We start from the raw sequence: 16,660 nt of genomic DNA, 5'->3' as shown, positions 1-16,660 counted from the left end.
TTGGTACGAACACATTTGACGTTCGCATCTGATAATGTATGTACGCCCCAAAAATGCCTCGCCACGCCTGCGTTTTTCCTTCTCCACCCCGTCAACGCCCAAAAACGCCCTGTTCTGTCAATCACATTTGACATGTCACTTCCTGTACGCTATTTGACGAATGAGACAAAAAAAGCTCGCAATATGCCGTACGCACATGCGCAGTGTTACACCGACGCATGCGCGGTTACTCAACATCGGAACGCAATGAGCGTACTGCTGTTAACGAACGGCTCTGAATGAGGGCCTATGAGTGTTTTTACATACAAATTGGTAATCCCTGTATGCAGAAAAGTATAGTTGTGGCAATTGTAATATAATCCAGGCATTGATCTACACAATTGGATTTGTCTGAATCCTAAACAGGTTTTAGCCCCACACCCAGACACACAAGAGTCTGGGAGAACAAAAGAGCTTTTCCTTTGAACACAGGAAAGGTGGGGGCTGCTGAGACAGGGGGCATGTGGAACTATCATGCTCAGCAATCCACACTGCTAGGTGTTCACTTAGTAAGTGTTAAGTGCACCATTTCTCATACACACATTAATACGCACGCATCTGCCCCAAGTTAACTAGCGTCTTTATATCAAACCCCGCATACTCACACACTACATATTCACACATAAGGTTTACTAAGCTTTAAAGTATAAGATTTAAGTTGGTTCAGTTAGTATAAATGCTGTGAAATAAAGATATTTGATAACTAAGGTTTTATACATGCTAAGAAAACCGTGTTTGGTTTCGAACTGATGCGTACTCTTTCAACAGAATTCCAGTACTACCAGTGTGGAGATCGCATCATGCATTCCCAACTTATGGACCGCAGAGATTACAAGCAACAAAATGTATATTTATGAACAACTGTTAGGATGTAGCATGGGGATGGGAGGTAAAAGACCCCCAGTTGTTAGAGGCTGGGCGAGTCTATTTGAACCAGCCTGTTAAATGCACTGTAACAAATGCTTCTCCTCTGGGAACCAATGATATCAGCAACAAACTTCTCTATTGTCCTGTCTATTCTGGGGGGGTATAAACATGTGTGCTCAAACACTGGGTCTTAGTCTTCATGCTGAATGCTGACGGACGAGGGGTTTCTTGCTGATACCTAACATCTGGACCAGAGGCGTTGCGTATGTATACTGTACTTGGGTCTGTATAATTCCTTTGCGCTAAATTGTACACAGATCATAGCGTGTAACTGACTGTACTTTTACTTGAATAATACTTTGTGCTTTGGAACCACATGTTCTGAGTCTGGAGTCTCTATTTACTGTATGACTGCGTACACAAATTAGCGTCATCCTTAGAGGTTTATAGGTAGGATTTTAGAAGGTACAGGCAGGGGTATATAGAGGTTCATTTCAATATTGTCAATATATAGGTCAATCTGTTTCAGTAAGAGGCACATTGCCAACAACCTCTTAGAGAAACCGAGGGAAATCATCGCCCAATGGCATACCCCAATTAGACTCTCCTGGGGATTTGTGATATCTGACAATGCCACCAATATTGTGGGGGCATTACATCTAGGTAAATTCCAGCATGTCCCATGTTTTGCTCACACAATAAATTTGGTGATGCAGAATTTCCTGAAAAACGACAAGGGCATGCAGGAGACTCTTTGGGTGGCCGAAAATTTTCTGGCCACTTTCACCATTCAGCGACTGCATGCCAAAGACTGAAGCGTCAGCAAACACTCTTGAAAATGCCCTGCCATCACCTGAAGCAAGAGTTTATGACGCAGTGGAACTCAACCCTCTAAATGCTTCAGAGCATGGAGGAGAAGCAAAAGGCCATTCAAGCCTATACATCCACCTATGACATAGGCAAAGGAAGGGGTCAGGGCGCCCTCCTCTATATGGCTCACTACTTAGCTGCGTAACCAGCGTATGTGTAGAACCGGCCCTGGGTTAGACCCCTAAATCTAACTCTAACCCTAATACTCACTATCCAGATTGCAGCCTTCGGGATTCTTGAGGCGGGATTCTGACTACTGTCAGAAATCCAGCCCCGGGATTCTGTCTGCCAGCAATGTGTGCGCTGGGATGCCAACTACATTCCGGTAAATATATTTAAACAACAAATGATGTGCATCTCTGTGTATGAGCGTCACACTTTCTGAGGGACAGATGAGCATTATTACATATTCTCTGCGTTGTGGAATGTGTGGCCTTATATTAATAACATAAAGGGTGACGATTACTGTATAACCTGCACTTTCACGTTTGTTTTAATCATTAACATTATTTATATAGCTCCAATATATTGCCAGGTGCTATGCAAGATGCTATAAAAAGAGTGATACATTGGAGGGCACTGTTTGCCATCTTTACTATATTGTATATTGTATAGGCTTTTAAATAAGGTTAGGAGCACATAGCATATGGACATAATATTGCCGGCAACACAATAAATGTAATAAGTGAATGGCATGTAATGACATTGTCCCCATAAAGAATGTAAGCTCTGAGGAGCAGGGCCCTCTACCCTCTTGTGCTTCTCATTACTTATACTGTCATCTACTCCTCACTCGGGCACCTAACACCTGGATGCTTACTCCCTGTTGCTTATTTGAGTGTTATGACCACTAATGCAGCAAAGTATATAAACCTTGTCCTGCATTGTATTATACTGTAAGTCAGTGGCGTCACAAGGGGAGTGCAGGCCGTACCCGGGTGTCACCCGCTGAGGGGTGACACCAAGCTGCTGGCTCCCCCTCAGTGAGAGGAGCCGGGTGCTGCACTGTTGTATTATGTGCAGCACTCGGCTCCTGTCACAGGGGGGGAGCTGCACTGCGCACCTCCAGCACACACCATCACCCCAGTGATGATAGTCAAAGGCCGGGGTTCAGGCTGCGAGGCCACACCCCTGTCCACGAGACCACGCCCCTTCCCGCACCTGATGTCACCGCGGGGAGGGATGTCACTGCTATAAGTCACTTGTTGCTTGCTCTCTTATTTGTCTATGTACTTTGTAACGTGCTGCAGAGCACTTGTGGCGCAATATAAATAAAGGATAATAATAATATAATAATAATAATAATAATAATAATAATAAGGGCTTACCAGTTGTGGCCAAAACAGCAAAAATGATGATGGTCATCTACAGTACATACAAGCAACACACCTATACACACAGGGCTATGACATGGATAGCAGTCCCTATCAGTGATGCCCTTACACTTTACATCTCTTTTATAATTGACATTTATGAGTGTCTACCCAGATAAAATAGCAACTTACCTTAATGTTACAGGTTTCCAATGAGCATCTGAAGGGCCTGGTAACTCTTATAGAAAGTTGTAGAGAGCACACATAGATAGATGTTAGCTTTCAAGACTTTTGGTTTATTATCATCTTTATCTGACATTTTGGCAAAATGGCAACATTTTTATTGTTATATTCCACTCTTTAACAGTATGTCCAGGTAAATCAGCTATTACTGTTCATCAATAATATCACATTAACAATGAATACATACGTTTACATTGCAGAAATGCAATCTAACACAGGTACTTTAATAATTATTGTTGTTCATGAACAGTCTCCAGTAACTATTTTTAAACACAGACAAAAGGATAGTGGGTGGCGCTGGACATATCTGCCAAAATACCAATAGAATAATATCAAAGTAATATATTACATTTATTAATAAAAGCACATATAAATGTGTATGAACAACACAATACAATCATAAAATATCAATGACACTCCCGGGAATGTAATAAAAACAAAGTATATATAATTGTCACCACAATCTCAGGATAAGTATTAGCCTTCTATAACCATATCAACTAGTGACACATGCTAGATAATAGCCTTACATAGGTAATACTACAATTGATGAACAGCTAGGAATACTGTGGAAAGAGGAGTGGGATCTCACCCATATATCAAAGTCTCACTGTGATGTATAGTGCAAAATAGGGTATATCAGAGGTTCCCAAACACGGTCCACAAGGCTCCCCAACAGCTCAGGTATTAGAGATATCCATGGTTGAGCACAGGTGACCTGATGTAGAAAGTTGTGGAGAGCACACACAGAGCATACTTGCGAACAGTGGCGGCTCCAGAGGTGGGGCTGCAGCGCAGTTCAAAATTCAAATAGGGGAACCACACCAACTGCCACTTCACACACTGACAAACATCGCCGGCCTGGACTCACTGGAAGTTGGTGTGACTCCCCTATTTGAATTTTGGACTATGCTGCAGCTGAACCCCTGGAGCCACCACTGTTTGCGAACCTTTTGGCTGCCATTGAAGCCCCGCCCCTTGCCATACAATGTCGCGATTACCAGCACTGTGAAGCATGGGCGGAGCCACAATTCAACACGAATTGCATCATCAGCCACCTGTACCACCATTCTTCACTTGGAAAATGGGCATCTGCAGGTGGGTGGCTCCAGACTTTAGGTGACTTCTCCACTTTTCTGGGGTGCCAGGAGCACCATCCGATTTTTCGGGAGCCTCCTGACAATTCCAGGAGGTTAGGCAAGTATGACACAAAGATAGATGGCAGCTTTCTGGTTTATTATGAGCCAGAAATGTCTAGAACATTCCACTATTGCTGCTACGCTAATCACTACAGCGCCCTCTACTGAATCCTCCACATCAGTTCAACAAATCTTAAATAATGCATTACCACATACAATTATGGTACGAGGATACCAACAAAATAATTTGGCTGTAGGAGTGGCTGCCATTTTTAAACCGCTAAATTCTCAAATGAAAAGAACACCCCAAGCTGCATAAACTCACCCTGGGGAGTATTAGGAGAACAGGGAGTGGCAGTTCAGTCGATGTCTTCAAAGGAATGATTGTCCAACATGTAATGTGATTGTGCGTACACACTACTATTTGTACACATCATTGTACATTGCATTTTCCCATGTGAAGTGCAGCAAATCTGACGGGATGATGTGACCTGAGCAGTGTTTATATTAGGAATTGGGTGTACACACTAATGTCATTACACATGACGGCATGTGCACACTGTTGACATGTTCACAATGTCGACATGCAAAATGTCCACATGTGACATGCTGACATTCTGCATGGACAGATAGTGGAGGGTTAGTGTTAGGCTGTGGGAGGGGAGATTAGCGTTAGGCTGTGGGTGGGCAGGTTAGGTGTAGGGGGAGGGTTAGTGGTTAGACATGCTCACTGCCACAAGTGATGCTGGTTCTGCCAGACGTCTTCATCAAATGACCGCTGGACCTAGAAGACATTGCTGGAGCCACCAGACCCACTGTACCATGTAAGTCACCGCTAGACCACCAGGGACATTTTAATCATGTCAACATTTCATCAGTGTCAAACCGAGGAATGTTGATGTGGTCAATGTTGATACTGAGAGCATGCTACATGTCGACATTATGACCAGGTCAACATTCTCATGTCAACATGATGAATGGTGACAAAATATACCACACCCACTATAAGATGGTCAAGCAGAAGTGTTGCGGATCAGATGATTGTAGAATATATCATCTAGCGTGTACCCACCTTAGCACTAATAATGTTAAACATGGAATTACAATCACATAAATTTAAACATGTGACAAGCTTTCTGGTTTGATGCTTATAGATATGCCCAGTTGGCCACACATGGCATGAGTCGCACGCCTATGAATGGTTACCCCATAGTATTGCATGGTGCGATCGCAGTGCACGCCATAGCATACTGTAGCATATGCAGCTGTGGGTAATCACATGGCGCGATGTGTGCGCACGTTTGTAGCGTGATCAGCAGCGATGTAACAGGATGCATCTGTACCTGCACACAGACTTCTAAGGACAAAACCGTCAGTTTCAGCTATTATACACCTGGGGAATCACCTGGCATAATAGATAAAATAATAGATAAAACTGGTGTTTATTTTCTAAATGAACATAATATGTTTTTTCAAAGAAACCATGTACATCAAAACTGTGTCGGCAAAAGTGTAATATTGTGTTGTTGTGAATAGTCATTGGTATTTTATTATTGTATTGGCTACAGATCAGGGGTGTATTATTGCCCAAGGGGGCCTGTGTGTAATGGGCTCCCTCCTTTGAGCATCGCCGCCCCCCTCCCCACTCCCCAAGCGCTGCATCTTATCTTGTGCAGGCAAGCAAGTCCATCCTCCTTGGCCATTTTCCTAGTGGCATTCGGGATGATGGTGCATGCGCATAAGAGAGTATAGGCTATGGCACAGTGCCAAAGTCTTTTCTTTCCTTGTGTGGTGCCTTCTCCGTGGAATGTCACTTGGAAGATGGCGCCATGGAGAAGGAGGGACACACTTGCTGGCAGAATGTAAATAAACTATAGCTGTGTGGTGTGCGGCCCCCCTGGACCCAGGTGCTCATGTGTACAGCACACCCTGCACCCATTATATATAGACCTATGCTATAGATGTGTCCTTTTATACTGTGAGTTCAGTTGCTCCAAATAGGCCCTCTCAGGAAGCAACTAAACTCCATTGCTAGCGTACACTGACCACTGAGGTTAGCAACATTTGTACGTCTGTGCGGGACTGAGTCTGAATCTGTGTAAAAATGGCTCTGAAGCAGCTTTTCCTTGCAACAAATTCCTCAGTGCTTCATCTGTTACTTTGTATGTATATAAAACAAATTCCTGTGTGGTTAAAGTTGCAGCCTAGTATCTCTGGTACACTGTGAGCGTCTTTTTACTGCGTCTGCGATGTGACTAAAGGTGGGTACACACCAGGTAGAACCCTCTGCCAAACCACCGACAGAGCAGCCGATCAGGCAAGCTATAAACACTTACCAATCAGCCGCTCCATGTGTTTGCACTGACATCACAACTGGGCAGGCATTTGAATTTGCCCGCCCAGCTGAGTTGTCAATCACCAGCAGACCCCTGCAGCATGTGTACGAGCAGGCGGCTGACCGCCCATACACACAGCCTGATGCGACAATATCTCTGCAGATCTATATATGGGCCATCTGCTCTGCTGCAGACCAGATGCGATATGTCTGTGAACAACATCGTCCACAAATATATACACACGTACCCTCGATATATATCGCCCATTCCATTGAATGGCCAATATATCGCCCAGTGTGAACCCAGTTTAAGATGCAAAATTAAAAAAGCTGAGTGTTTCGCGCCGTATGGCATAAAGACGCCCAGTGCATGAGGCCACAACTGTAGATAATTATTTTATCTGATATTTGAAGAGCAAATGTTGCTTTTATTAAAGACCAGTTTGCTCTTCGATTTTGCCAAAGCCTTTTGGAATTCTTTATTTTTTAAACTGTAAATAAAAGGATTTAGCATAGGAACCAAAACAACGTACAAAAGAGCAAAATACATGTCTTCTTCGGGAGAGTAATTGGATGTGGGTCTCATGTGCAAAGACATTAATGTTCCATAAAACATGATAACACAGGTTAGATGAGACGTACAGGTAGAGAAGGCTTTACTTTGGCCTTCTGCTGACTTTATCTTCAATATAGAGGAAATAATAAAGATATATGATACTACAGTAAGCAGAAATGTAGTGAATGCAAGTAATATCCCTTCAATGTAAGTTAAAGTTTCCACCTCTGATATGCCACTGCAGGAGATCTGTAGCAATGGCAAGACATCACAGAAAAAATGGTTTATTACATGAGAAGAACAAAATGACATCTTAGATATAAGGACAGTGTGTGCGATTGGGTCCAGAAAACCAACAACCCACGCTATAGCTGACAGGTAAGCAGTGCGTCTTACAGTCATTAGGACAACGTAATGAAGTGGGTGACAGATTGCCACATAGCGATCGTATGCCATGGCGGCAAGTAAGTTGATCTCCGTTCCAACCAAACAGAGAAAGAGGAACATCTGTATCATACATTTTGTAAATGAGATTACATTGTACTGTGTTATCACCATGTTTAGTAATTTAGGTAGAGTAATGGAAGTAGAAGCAATGTCAATTATGGACAGGTTTAAAAGAAAAATGTACATAGGAGTATGAAGGTGAGAGTTCTCACAGATAACGCTAATGATGGTGACATTCCCACAGATAATGACGATATAGGCCAGTATAATAATTAGAAATATTGGCAAGGATTCAGATAAACCTTTGAAAAAAAAATCTGTTGTATTGAGATGATGTGTTATATTCATTTCTGTAAAAAAGAGACGTTAGCAATATTTTGCATATCGATAAATGTATAAAAGTCACTGGCTTCATTTTATTGCTGTATGTAGAAGGAAGTAAACAGAAAGGAAGAGGCAACAGTGGTATTCAAAGGAAAAGAAGGTTTTCATTCATTATGTCTTATTGATACATGAATGTTAAGTAACTCTGTCTGTCTTCTACATCAAGGGACAATAATCCTCTCTTTTGTGAGAAACAAAACAGTGATCCAGCAAACCACGAAGCAACAGCAGCTCCCTGTTTTAGAATCAGGCTTGAGTGTGTAGAGGTGGTTTAAAGTTGCGCTCTTTTGTATGCAACAGGCTGTTAAAATCATATGTGGATGGCGAAATAGGTACAAATGTAACAGCTCTATTGAATACACTGACTGTATAACATTACTGCTACTCTTGTTTGCCTATTCTATATTCTATACAATATTAAGAAAAACTGGTTTGCAGTGCTAAGGTAGATGCAACCAATTCTACTACTACATTAGATCATACAAAAAGTACCAACAGATTTGTCCTCACTTAACTAATATTCAGGGCAGTGAGATAGCAGAATAGTCCCATGCTATCTAACATCCTGTACACACATATCACTGCCTGTAGTAACATAGAGGTGTATTGTAAGAGTGGACATGTGCACCTGCTCAATCTAATTCTCATTAAACAGCAAAACTGACAGATGGTACATCCTTAGCAGTTATTCATCACTGTGATCCCAGGCAAATGAATAGAAACCGGAAAACAACATAATAAGCACATACAAGTAGGGAACATTAAACTGTATACATTATTACAGCAAAAAAAAAGTCAGAGAGATATAATTTAAAAAAAATATATATTCCTATGCACAAGTGGTCAATAACTGTGGATATGCAAAAATCTGCACAAAGTATCCTTGCAATGTACAGAGAAGCTCATAGCTGTGGCAGCAGTATCAATTTACCAAAACTATACAAATGATTCTTCATTCAATCATAAGGAATTGTTTAAAATGATAAGCTCTATTTTCTTTTAAGTCTTTGGTCTTTGCTTTTCTTTAGAAGCTGTATATTGTACACTCTGTCTGTGCTTGTTAAAATTAAATAGAATGTGAGTAAATATGATTTCACTCTACTTCATATAAGCTATTGTCCCATGTTTTTACAATGACATAGTATACCCTCTTGCTCAGTGATCACAACTTAAAATGGCTTTTCGGATATTTAATTAATAAACCTACACTGACCTAATACTGAATTAATACAATTACTTACTGGAGCCCAGTGACATATACAGGCGGCTGTTTCTGTTATAGTGTATCAGCAAAATAAAGATGTGACAGCACCAAGTCTGAGAAATCTCCAGCATCTTCTTTATGGTGATATGTGTGATAAGCTTATAAGTCTTCTGTTATGTATCAAACATTACCTAAGGGACTGCTCAAAGTTTACAGAGTTTATTTTTTCCATATTAGTCTTAACTTGAAGAAGTTATAGAGCACAGGCCTTGTATGCTCTAGAGACATGTTACAGTCCAGTCAGTTAAAATAAAACAATTATTCATGATTAAATAACAATAAAGGATTGAAAACCCACTACAATTTCAAACGGGTCATTCCATGGTAACTCACGCTACAAAGTGACATAGCAAGTATATGCATGGCTATCAACAGCAAAAGGAATTTATGTGAATTTAATTTTACTTACTGAGAAAATAATAAGACAGGTCATGATTTAAAACACTGTATACAGGAATTGTTAATTGTTTGCTATGTCACTTTGTAATGAGTTACTATGGAATGACCCAAACAGTGATATACTGTACGTAATAAAAATAGGATATGCAGTCGGGATGCAGACGATCTAAATGCTGACCGTCGGCATCCCGATTGTCTAATCCCAGCAAAGGTCAAATGACAGGCGTCGAAAGCCCGACGCCTGTCATTTTACCTACGCCGGGAGCCCGTCGCCCGGAATCCCGATCGAAGGTAAGCCGGGCGCGGACAGCCCCCGGGAGCTCCTAACCTGAAACGCCCCCCCACGGCTGTCCGCGCCTGGCGCCCGGCTTACCTTCGTTCGGCATCCCGACTGTCTAATCCCGTCAAGGGTCTAATGACATGCATCAAAATCCTGACGCCTGTCATTTTACCTACGCCAGGAGCCTGACGCATGGAATCCCGATCGAAGGTAAGCCGGGCGCGGACAACCGGGGGGGGGGGCGGGTCAGGTTAGGGGCTTTAGGGGGGATTTAGGGTTAGGCAGCCTCCCGGGAGGGTTAGGCTAGGGGATGGGGGGGTTACGCACCCCCGGGGGCAGGTTAAGGTTAGTCACCCCCCTGGGAGACGTAGGTTTAGACTGCAGGGAAGGAGGGGTTAGGTTTAGGCACTTGGGGGGAGGTTAGGGTTAGGCACCTCTAAGGGAGGGTTAGTGTTAGGGAAGGGGTTAGGTTAGCGATACTTACCTAAATGAGAAGTCGGGATCTTCACCCCTGCCATGCGTCCAGCGGTAAATCATACCGATTCCAAAAATAGAATGCAGAACAAATTCAGTACAGATACAAATGTGCTTATTTCTAGGAAAATCACCTGTATCTAGCAACTAAAGATGATATTGTGTATGATGTTGTTGCAGTTTACATTTTCTGATTGGAGCTGCATACTGGGTGCACTGATAAGTCTTACTTGCAGTTTATAAATCAAACACATAATATCATACGCAGCTTTAAAATCAAATTCGAAGGGTGAAAATGTAGGGCCTGATTCAGCAAGGATTGCTGTTGCGATCATGGCTGCAATTGTGCACGCAGGTCTGCTGCGAAAGTATGCTATCTCTTACAATCGCAAAGCACTTGCACGTACAACATGCAGACACCCACTTACCCTCTCTCACATCCGTAATACCTTGCAAACCTCCTCAAACATCGGAAACATTGATTACCATCGACTCCTCACAGTTGGATTGTGGCATTCCGGCGCAGGGATTTCATCAGCCTGGATGCCAGGTATAGGTATATTCACTACATCCCCTACTAATTACCAGCATGCACTAACAGATCATTAATGTTAAAATAATAATAATAATAATAATAATAATAATAATAATAATAATAACAATAGATGGATATTTTTAAAGTTGGACCAATCTGCTGCACTTTTCTATAATAAAAGGAGTACCACCTGACTTGCAAATTTTCTAGTAAAAGTTAATACAGTAGGTAGTAATGGAGAAGATTGCACTTTGTGCCATCAACGGTGTTTTCTTATGTAAACCTCATGGTTAATAACGGAATCAAATCCCGTCACGAGAAGCTCGATAGCAGGAGATCCCGACACCGGCTGGTAAATACCCGAACCCTCCCCTCTCTCCCCCCTAACCCTAACACTCCCTTAGGGGTGCTTAACCCTAAAACTCCCAGGGTAGTGCCTAACCCTAAGTCCCCCCCTGGGGGTGCCTAAACCTAGCCACTCCTTTCCGTACCCTAAACCTAACCTTTCTTGGGGGGTGTCTATCCCTAACCTACGCGGGGGTGCCTAACCCTAACCCTCCCCCCTAGGGGTGCCTAACCCTAACGTTCCCCGCCAATAGTTAACGCTCCTACACTCCATAAACCTAACCCTCCCCCTCTTGCAGCTAACCCTAATGACGCCCCTGACTTACCTCGTTTAGGCTGTCGTCTTTCGGAATTCCGGTATCGGGATTCAGATAGGCCTTGGTATTTTGATGGCTATCTGAAGTCATCGTTTGGGCTTCTCGTGTCGGGATATAGACCGGCAGCATTTAGTCTGCCGGTCTATAACCTACATCCCTTAATTACATATATTAAAGAAAAATAAGCACTACATAACATAGTATAACATTGTAAATTTAAAGGATCAACCCTGGTGGTATAGTTCACAAAAAAGAAGTGTTTGTAATAGATTATCTTATATCTGGACATTGGTGACGGTGTTCTTGTGCGGGCAATAGTGGAATTCAAACACCATGCAGATCACCAACAATATTTACTACAAATATTCAACACCAACAGAAAGGCTTAAAATATCATGAATGTAGTTGAGCCATAAGCGGGTCCTTTATGTATAGGGAGAAAGAAATGAAGAAAAATATAGTGTATACCTGTTAAAAACAAAAGTAATACCCTGGAGATACTGTACATGGTCAGCGGCTTTCCTGGTTGTAATGGTGCCCGGCATGCAGAATTCAACTGTTTCCTTGCTTGTAGCGCACAAGGCATCATAACATCATAAGAGAAGCAGCACAGCCCTCCAGGGGGCACTGTGGCATATTGTACACTGGGACACTGTGGCACATTGTATACTGGGGGCACTGCAGCATGTTGTGTACTGGGAAACAATGTCTACTGTGGGATACTGTGAGCTGGGAACACAGTGGCATATTGTGAACTGGGGGCACAGTGTCATATTGTGAACTTGGGTACTGTGGTACAATGTGACCTGGGGGACCTATGGCATAGTGTTTAGTAAAAAGGCTTAAAAGTAAAAAGTAGTGATTTTATGTCAGGCTGGTAATGAGGGGGGGGGTGTTTTTTCCACAGAGGTCCTCAATGATCCTTGATCCAGCCCAGCAGCAAATGAACTTTAAACACGTGCACCAGTAGCACCTCCAGGTAATCAAAGCATTAAAAAAAGGTAGGAGGGAGCAGCACAGTGCTGGATGGCAGTCTAGTATTTATAGTGACTGCCACAGTAGTTTGAACACACCTCCTCTAGAATTATTAGAGGGGCGGGGGTGGGGGGTGCCAGTGTTCTCTCCTACCCAGGGTGCTAAAACGTGTATTTTACAGCTCTGGAATTGAATATGTTAACTTTCATCTAGGTGCATAAATGTAAATTATTTTCTATTTCAAGTATATTTTTGTTATTTATTTTTATGATGAAAAAGTTCCTGGTGGTGGAACAATTGGCACTGCATTTGTTATAATGGTGTCTACTAAAATTAAAGAGCAAGTGCAGTGAATCAGAAAGAGGGCACAACATGGGACAATGGAGTACTGCCTGCATTGCCGGTCACTCCCCAAACATTTTGATGTAGTGATCAACCAAAAGATAGACAAAACCCAACTTCTGCACACTTCAAAAGACCAGTGAAGCTTAAGTAATGGCAGTATAATTATAATGGTCAATACAATAATACTCCACCCAAATTCGAAATCCTCAATGGGATACGAGAATGTTCATCGTGGTGAATTGCAGAGTTCCTCTTGCATTGACGTTAGTCGGATGGGGACAAAGAAAAAGACAATGAAAACAAAAAATAGTGTAATATGTCTTGACTAAGTCCTTAATTTATCATAATGGGGCATGACTCCTTCCCCTTTCGTCCAAATATATATAAAGGGATCGTACCGTACTCACGTTAAAGTGTTACCGTTCCCTCCTATAATAGTATCTTTAACTGGGAAGTGTCAAAACCAGTGTATAGTTATCCAATGATAGTGCTCACCCTCGTGAAACATGAAATGTAGTAACAAAAGGATGGGAGTACCCCAACTCACAATTTGAAATTGGTTCGTATGTTCATAAAGTTAACTTTGTTTAGAGTCCTGTTCTCCTCTATTGCTCTATATTTCTTCCTCATATCCCAATAAGGTCAGGGGGGATAATATAGAGTGAAACAGATACTCTCCGTCATAAAGTGATCCAACAGCTTTATTTAACATTTAAACATAAAAATGACTAAGTAACCGATGGGCAAAAGGCAGATGTAAATAAAAGCATAAACTGAAGTGGATGATAGGTCCGGAGAAGTCTGCCGCAGGTCACTGATGCCAAAGTCCAAAGGCAACCCTGTGCCCTTCCACCAACGCGTTTTGATGATCAGTCTCGATCAAGTTTTGATGTAGTATTTTGCTCATGAAAATATCCTGTCAATTGCTGAATAATTAAAATATACAGTGCTGCCCAAAAAACTTTCATTATTAGCGCAAAATGCTTTTCTGTTCAATTTGAGGCAACTTGTATTGAGCTACATGCACATGTTATGTATTATTGTTTAGGTGAATTGTTCTGTCTACAGTATACTGGAGTGACTTTTGTTTATATGATTGATAGGTATCTTGATTTTTACCCAAAAGTAGAAATAATACAAAAAGACATAAATCAGTTTTCAAGTAAACACATATTTATTCTCAAAAAATACCTTTTTTGGTGAGTAAAAAATGAATACTCACAAAATAAATAGTATGAGAAGGATCAGCAATATCTTAGCAGTGATTAGTGGTTGGTTGGCAAGCCACTAGACTTGAGCACATCTGCTCAGTGCTTAAGCATTGACAAAACCAGGTTCTCTAGAAGAGCTGTAGAGATTATTCGAGGCGGCAATAAGATTTTCAATTTGATCCCTTTTTGTTGTGGGCTTCTTCCCTGAGATCTCATGTCAGGTTGCGGCTGCTGTCTGCCATGTTCCTCGGCTCCCGCCCATGGCTGCCTGTTATCACGCCCTGCGGCTTTCACTGAAGCCATCACCTGCTACATCACACATGGCCCCCGGCTGCGGAGGGTGCTATCCTTACCCCCTGCTGCTCCCGCTGGTGGCTGTCTTTTCTGGGATGTGGGTCCACAGGCTTCCGGGTAGATTCAGACAAAGGGCTCCACCATGCTGCTCTGATCACATGACCGATACTGTCTTAACCAATAGCTGGCTCACTTTTGTTCAGATGAAGCAATCTAGCCCATCACAGCTTAGCAATAGATATACAAGTGATTTTTGCATTTAGTACCATTGCCTGTGCATCGTTGCTTCTAGTTTCGTTTCTTGGCTCCATTATCCCCGTCTGCAGTTGTCCTTCAGAGTGTTTGCGGTTTTGACCAGTTAGTTACTACTATGCCAAGTCCATCTCAGCTATTCTTGCCAGTTCCTGTCAATTACTACTATGCCAAGTCCAGCTTGGCCATTACCTCCGGTGTTAGCCGGTTATTACAATGCCTAGTCCAGCTTGGCTATTCTCGCCAGTACCTGTCGGTTAATACTATACGAAGTCTAGCTTGGCCATTATCTCCGATGCTAGCCGGTTATTACAATGCCAAGTCCAGCTCAGCTATTCTCACCGGTATCAGCTGGTTATTACAATGCCAAGTCCAGCTCAGCCATTACCTCCGGTGCTAGCCGGTTATTTCAATGCCAAGTACAGCTCAGCTATTCTCGCCGGTATCAGCTGGTTACTTCAACGTCAAGTCCAGCTCGGCCTATATTTCCAGTCGGGTAGTATCAAAACCACCCGGCTATAATTCTTAGAACCAGTCAACCTGTTTATTCTGACACCTACATACCAGTATACCAAGTTCTCTCCATTGCTGGGGTTTACTCAGTTCTATCACTTTGGTCCTTCTAATACTTCAGATCTCTGTGTCCGTACTTCTAGGAACCACCTATGAGAAGATCTTAAATTCGTCCACCTCAATTTCGTCCTTCTGCTGCTTCACTACCTGCTTCTGAGCCTGACCAGGGAACTTCTCCAATGAACTCCATGACAGTTTACAGAGCCCCAATGAACCTGGAACAGGATCAGGCCTTGGGGCCTAATGTTTTGCAAAATCTTGCCTCAAGAGCAGAAAGCCAGGAGGCGCGCATGGACAGGTACTTCAATTCCTACAGGAACTCTTGTCCTGTTTGGATAGGATTCAAGCAGCACTGAAAACAACCACCTTGCTGCCTAAAGTAGCTGCAGCTTCCACCATGCCAATTCAGCAACCAACAACAAGTTCTGAGTCTCGTCTACAGTTACCAACCCCTAGTCATTTTGATGGAAACCCCAAGCATTGCAGGCATTTCCTCAAACAATGTGAAGTTCATTTTGAGTTACTCCCATAAAATTTTCCAACACCCAGAGCAAAGGTGGCCTATATAATTTAATTGTTAACAGGATCTGTGTTAGATTGGGTATCACCATTATAAGAGTGGAATGATCCACTCCTGTCCAACTATGCAGACTTCATCACAGCTTTCAAGACAATTTTTGTTGAGCCAAGAAGGCCTGCAGTGGCTTCTATTGATCTGCTACATTTCAAGCAGGGTTCAAGGACAGTGGGTTAATATGTGGTCCAATTTCAAATGATAATAGCTGAGCTTTATTGAAATAATGAGGCCCTGAATGCTGATTTTTGGAAAGGCCTGTCGGAAAAGCTAAAAGATAAATTGGTGACATGGGACCTCCTAGACAGTTTAGAGGACTTAATTTCCCTCTGTGTTAAGTTAGACCTGCGTATGCGAGATCGAGATATTGAAAGGTCCCAAGGAGATCACCCTAGACCACAATCCCTCCCTCAGCCTGCTCAGAACTCTCAGCCTTGAAAGATCCCATGCAGATCAACCGCTCATGGCTATCTGCCGAGGAATGACTTCATCGACATCAGGAAAAACTGTGTCTCTATTGTGGTTCTCCTGGTCATTTACTTAAGTCTTGTTAGCTACAGCTGGGAAACGGATGAACCTAATCTGCCTAGGAGGAGTCAAGTTAGGGGTGCTGACCAAACATCCTCCCA

At 42.5% G+C, this 16,660-nt stretch overlaps 1 protein-coding gene across 1 annotated transcript; it reads right to left on the bottom strand.

Moving 5' to 3' along the window:
- Positions 1 to 7,203: 7,203 nt before the first annotated feature.
- On the bottom strand, positions 7,204 to 8,157 carry LOC148501503 (olfactory receptor 5AR1-like). The gene has a single exon (XM_088450439.1). The coding sequence runs from the start codon at positions 8,155 to 8,157 to the stop codon at positions 7,204 to 7,206; it is 954 nt and encodes a 317-aa protein (XP_088306565.1).
- Between the last annotated feature and the right edge of the window lie 8,503 nt (positions 8,158 to 16,660).

Source organism: Taudactylus pleione, unplaced genomic scaffold, assembly GCF_031769625.1.
Source record: "Taudactylus pleione unplaced genomic scaffold, aTauple2 ptg000518l, whole genome shotgun sequence".
NCBI lineage: Eukaryota > Metazoa > Chordata > Amphibia > Anura > Myobatrachidae > Taudactylus > Taudactylus pleione.
The sequence above is the reverse complement of the archived record's forward strand: the minus strand, read 5'-3'. Positions and strand labels throughout refer to the sequence as shown.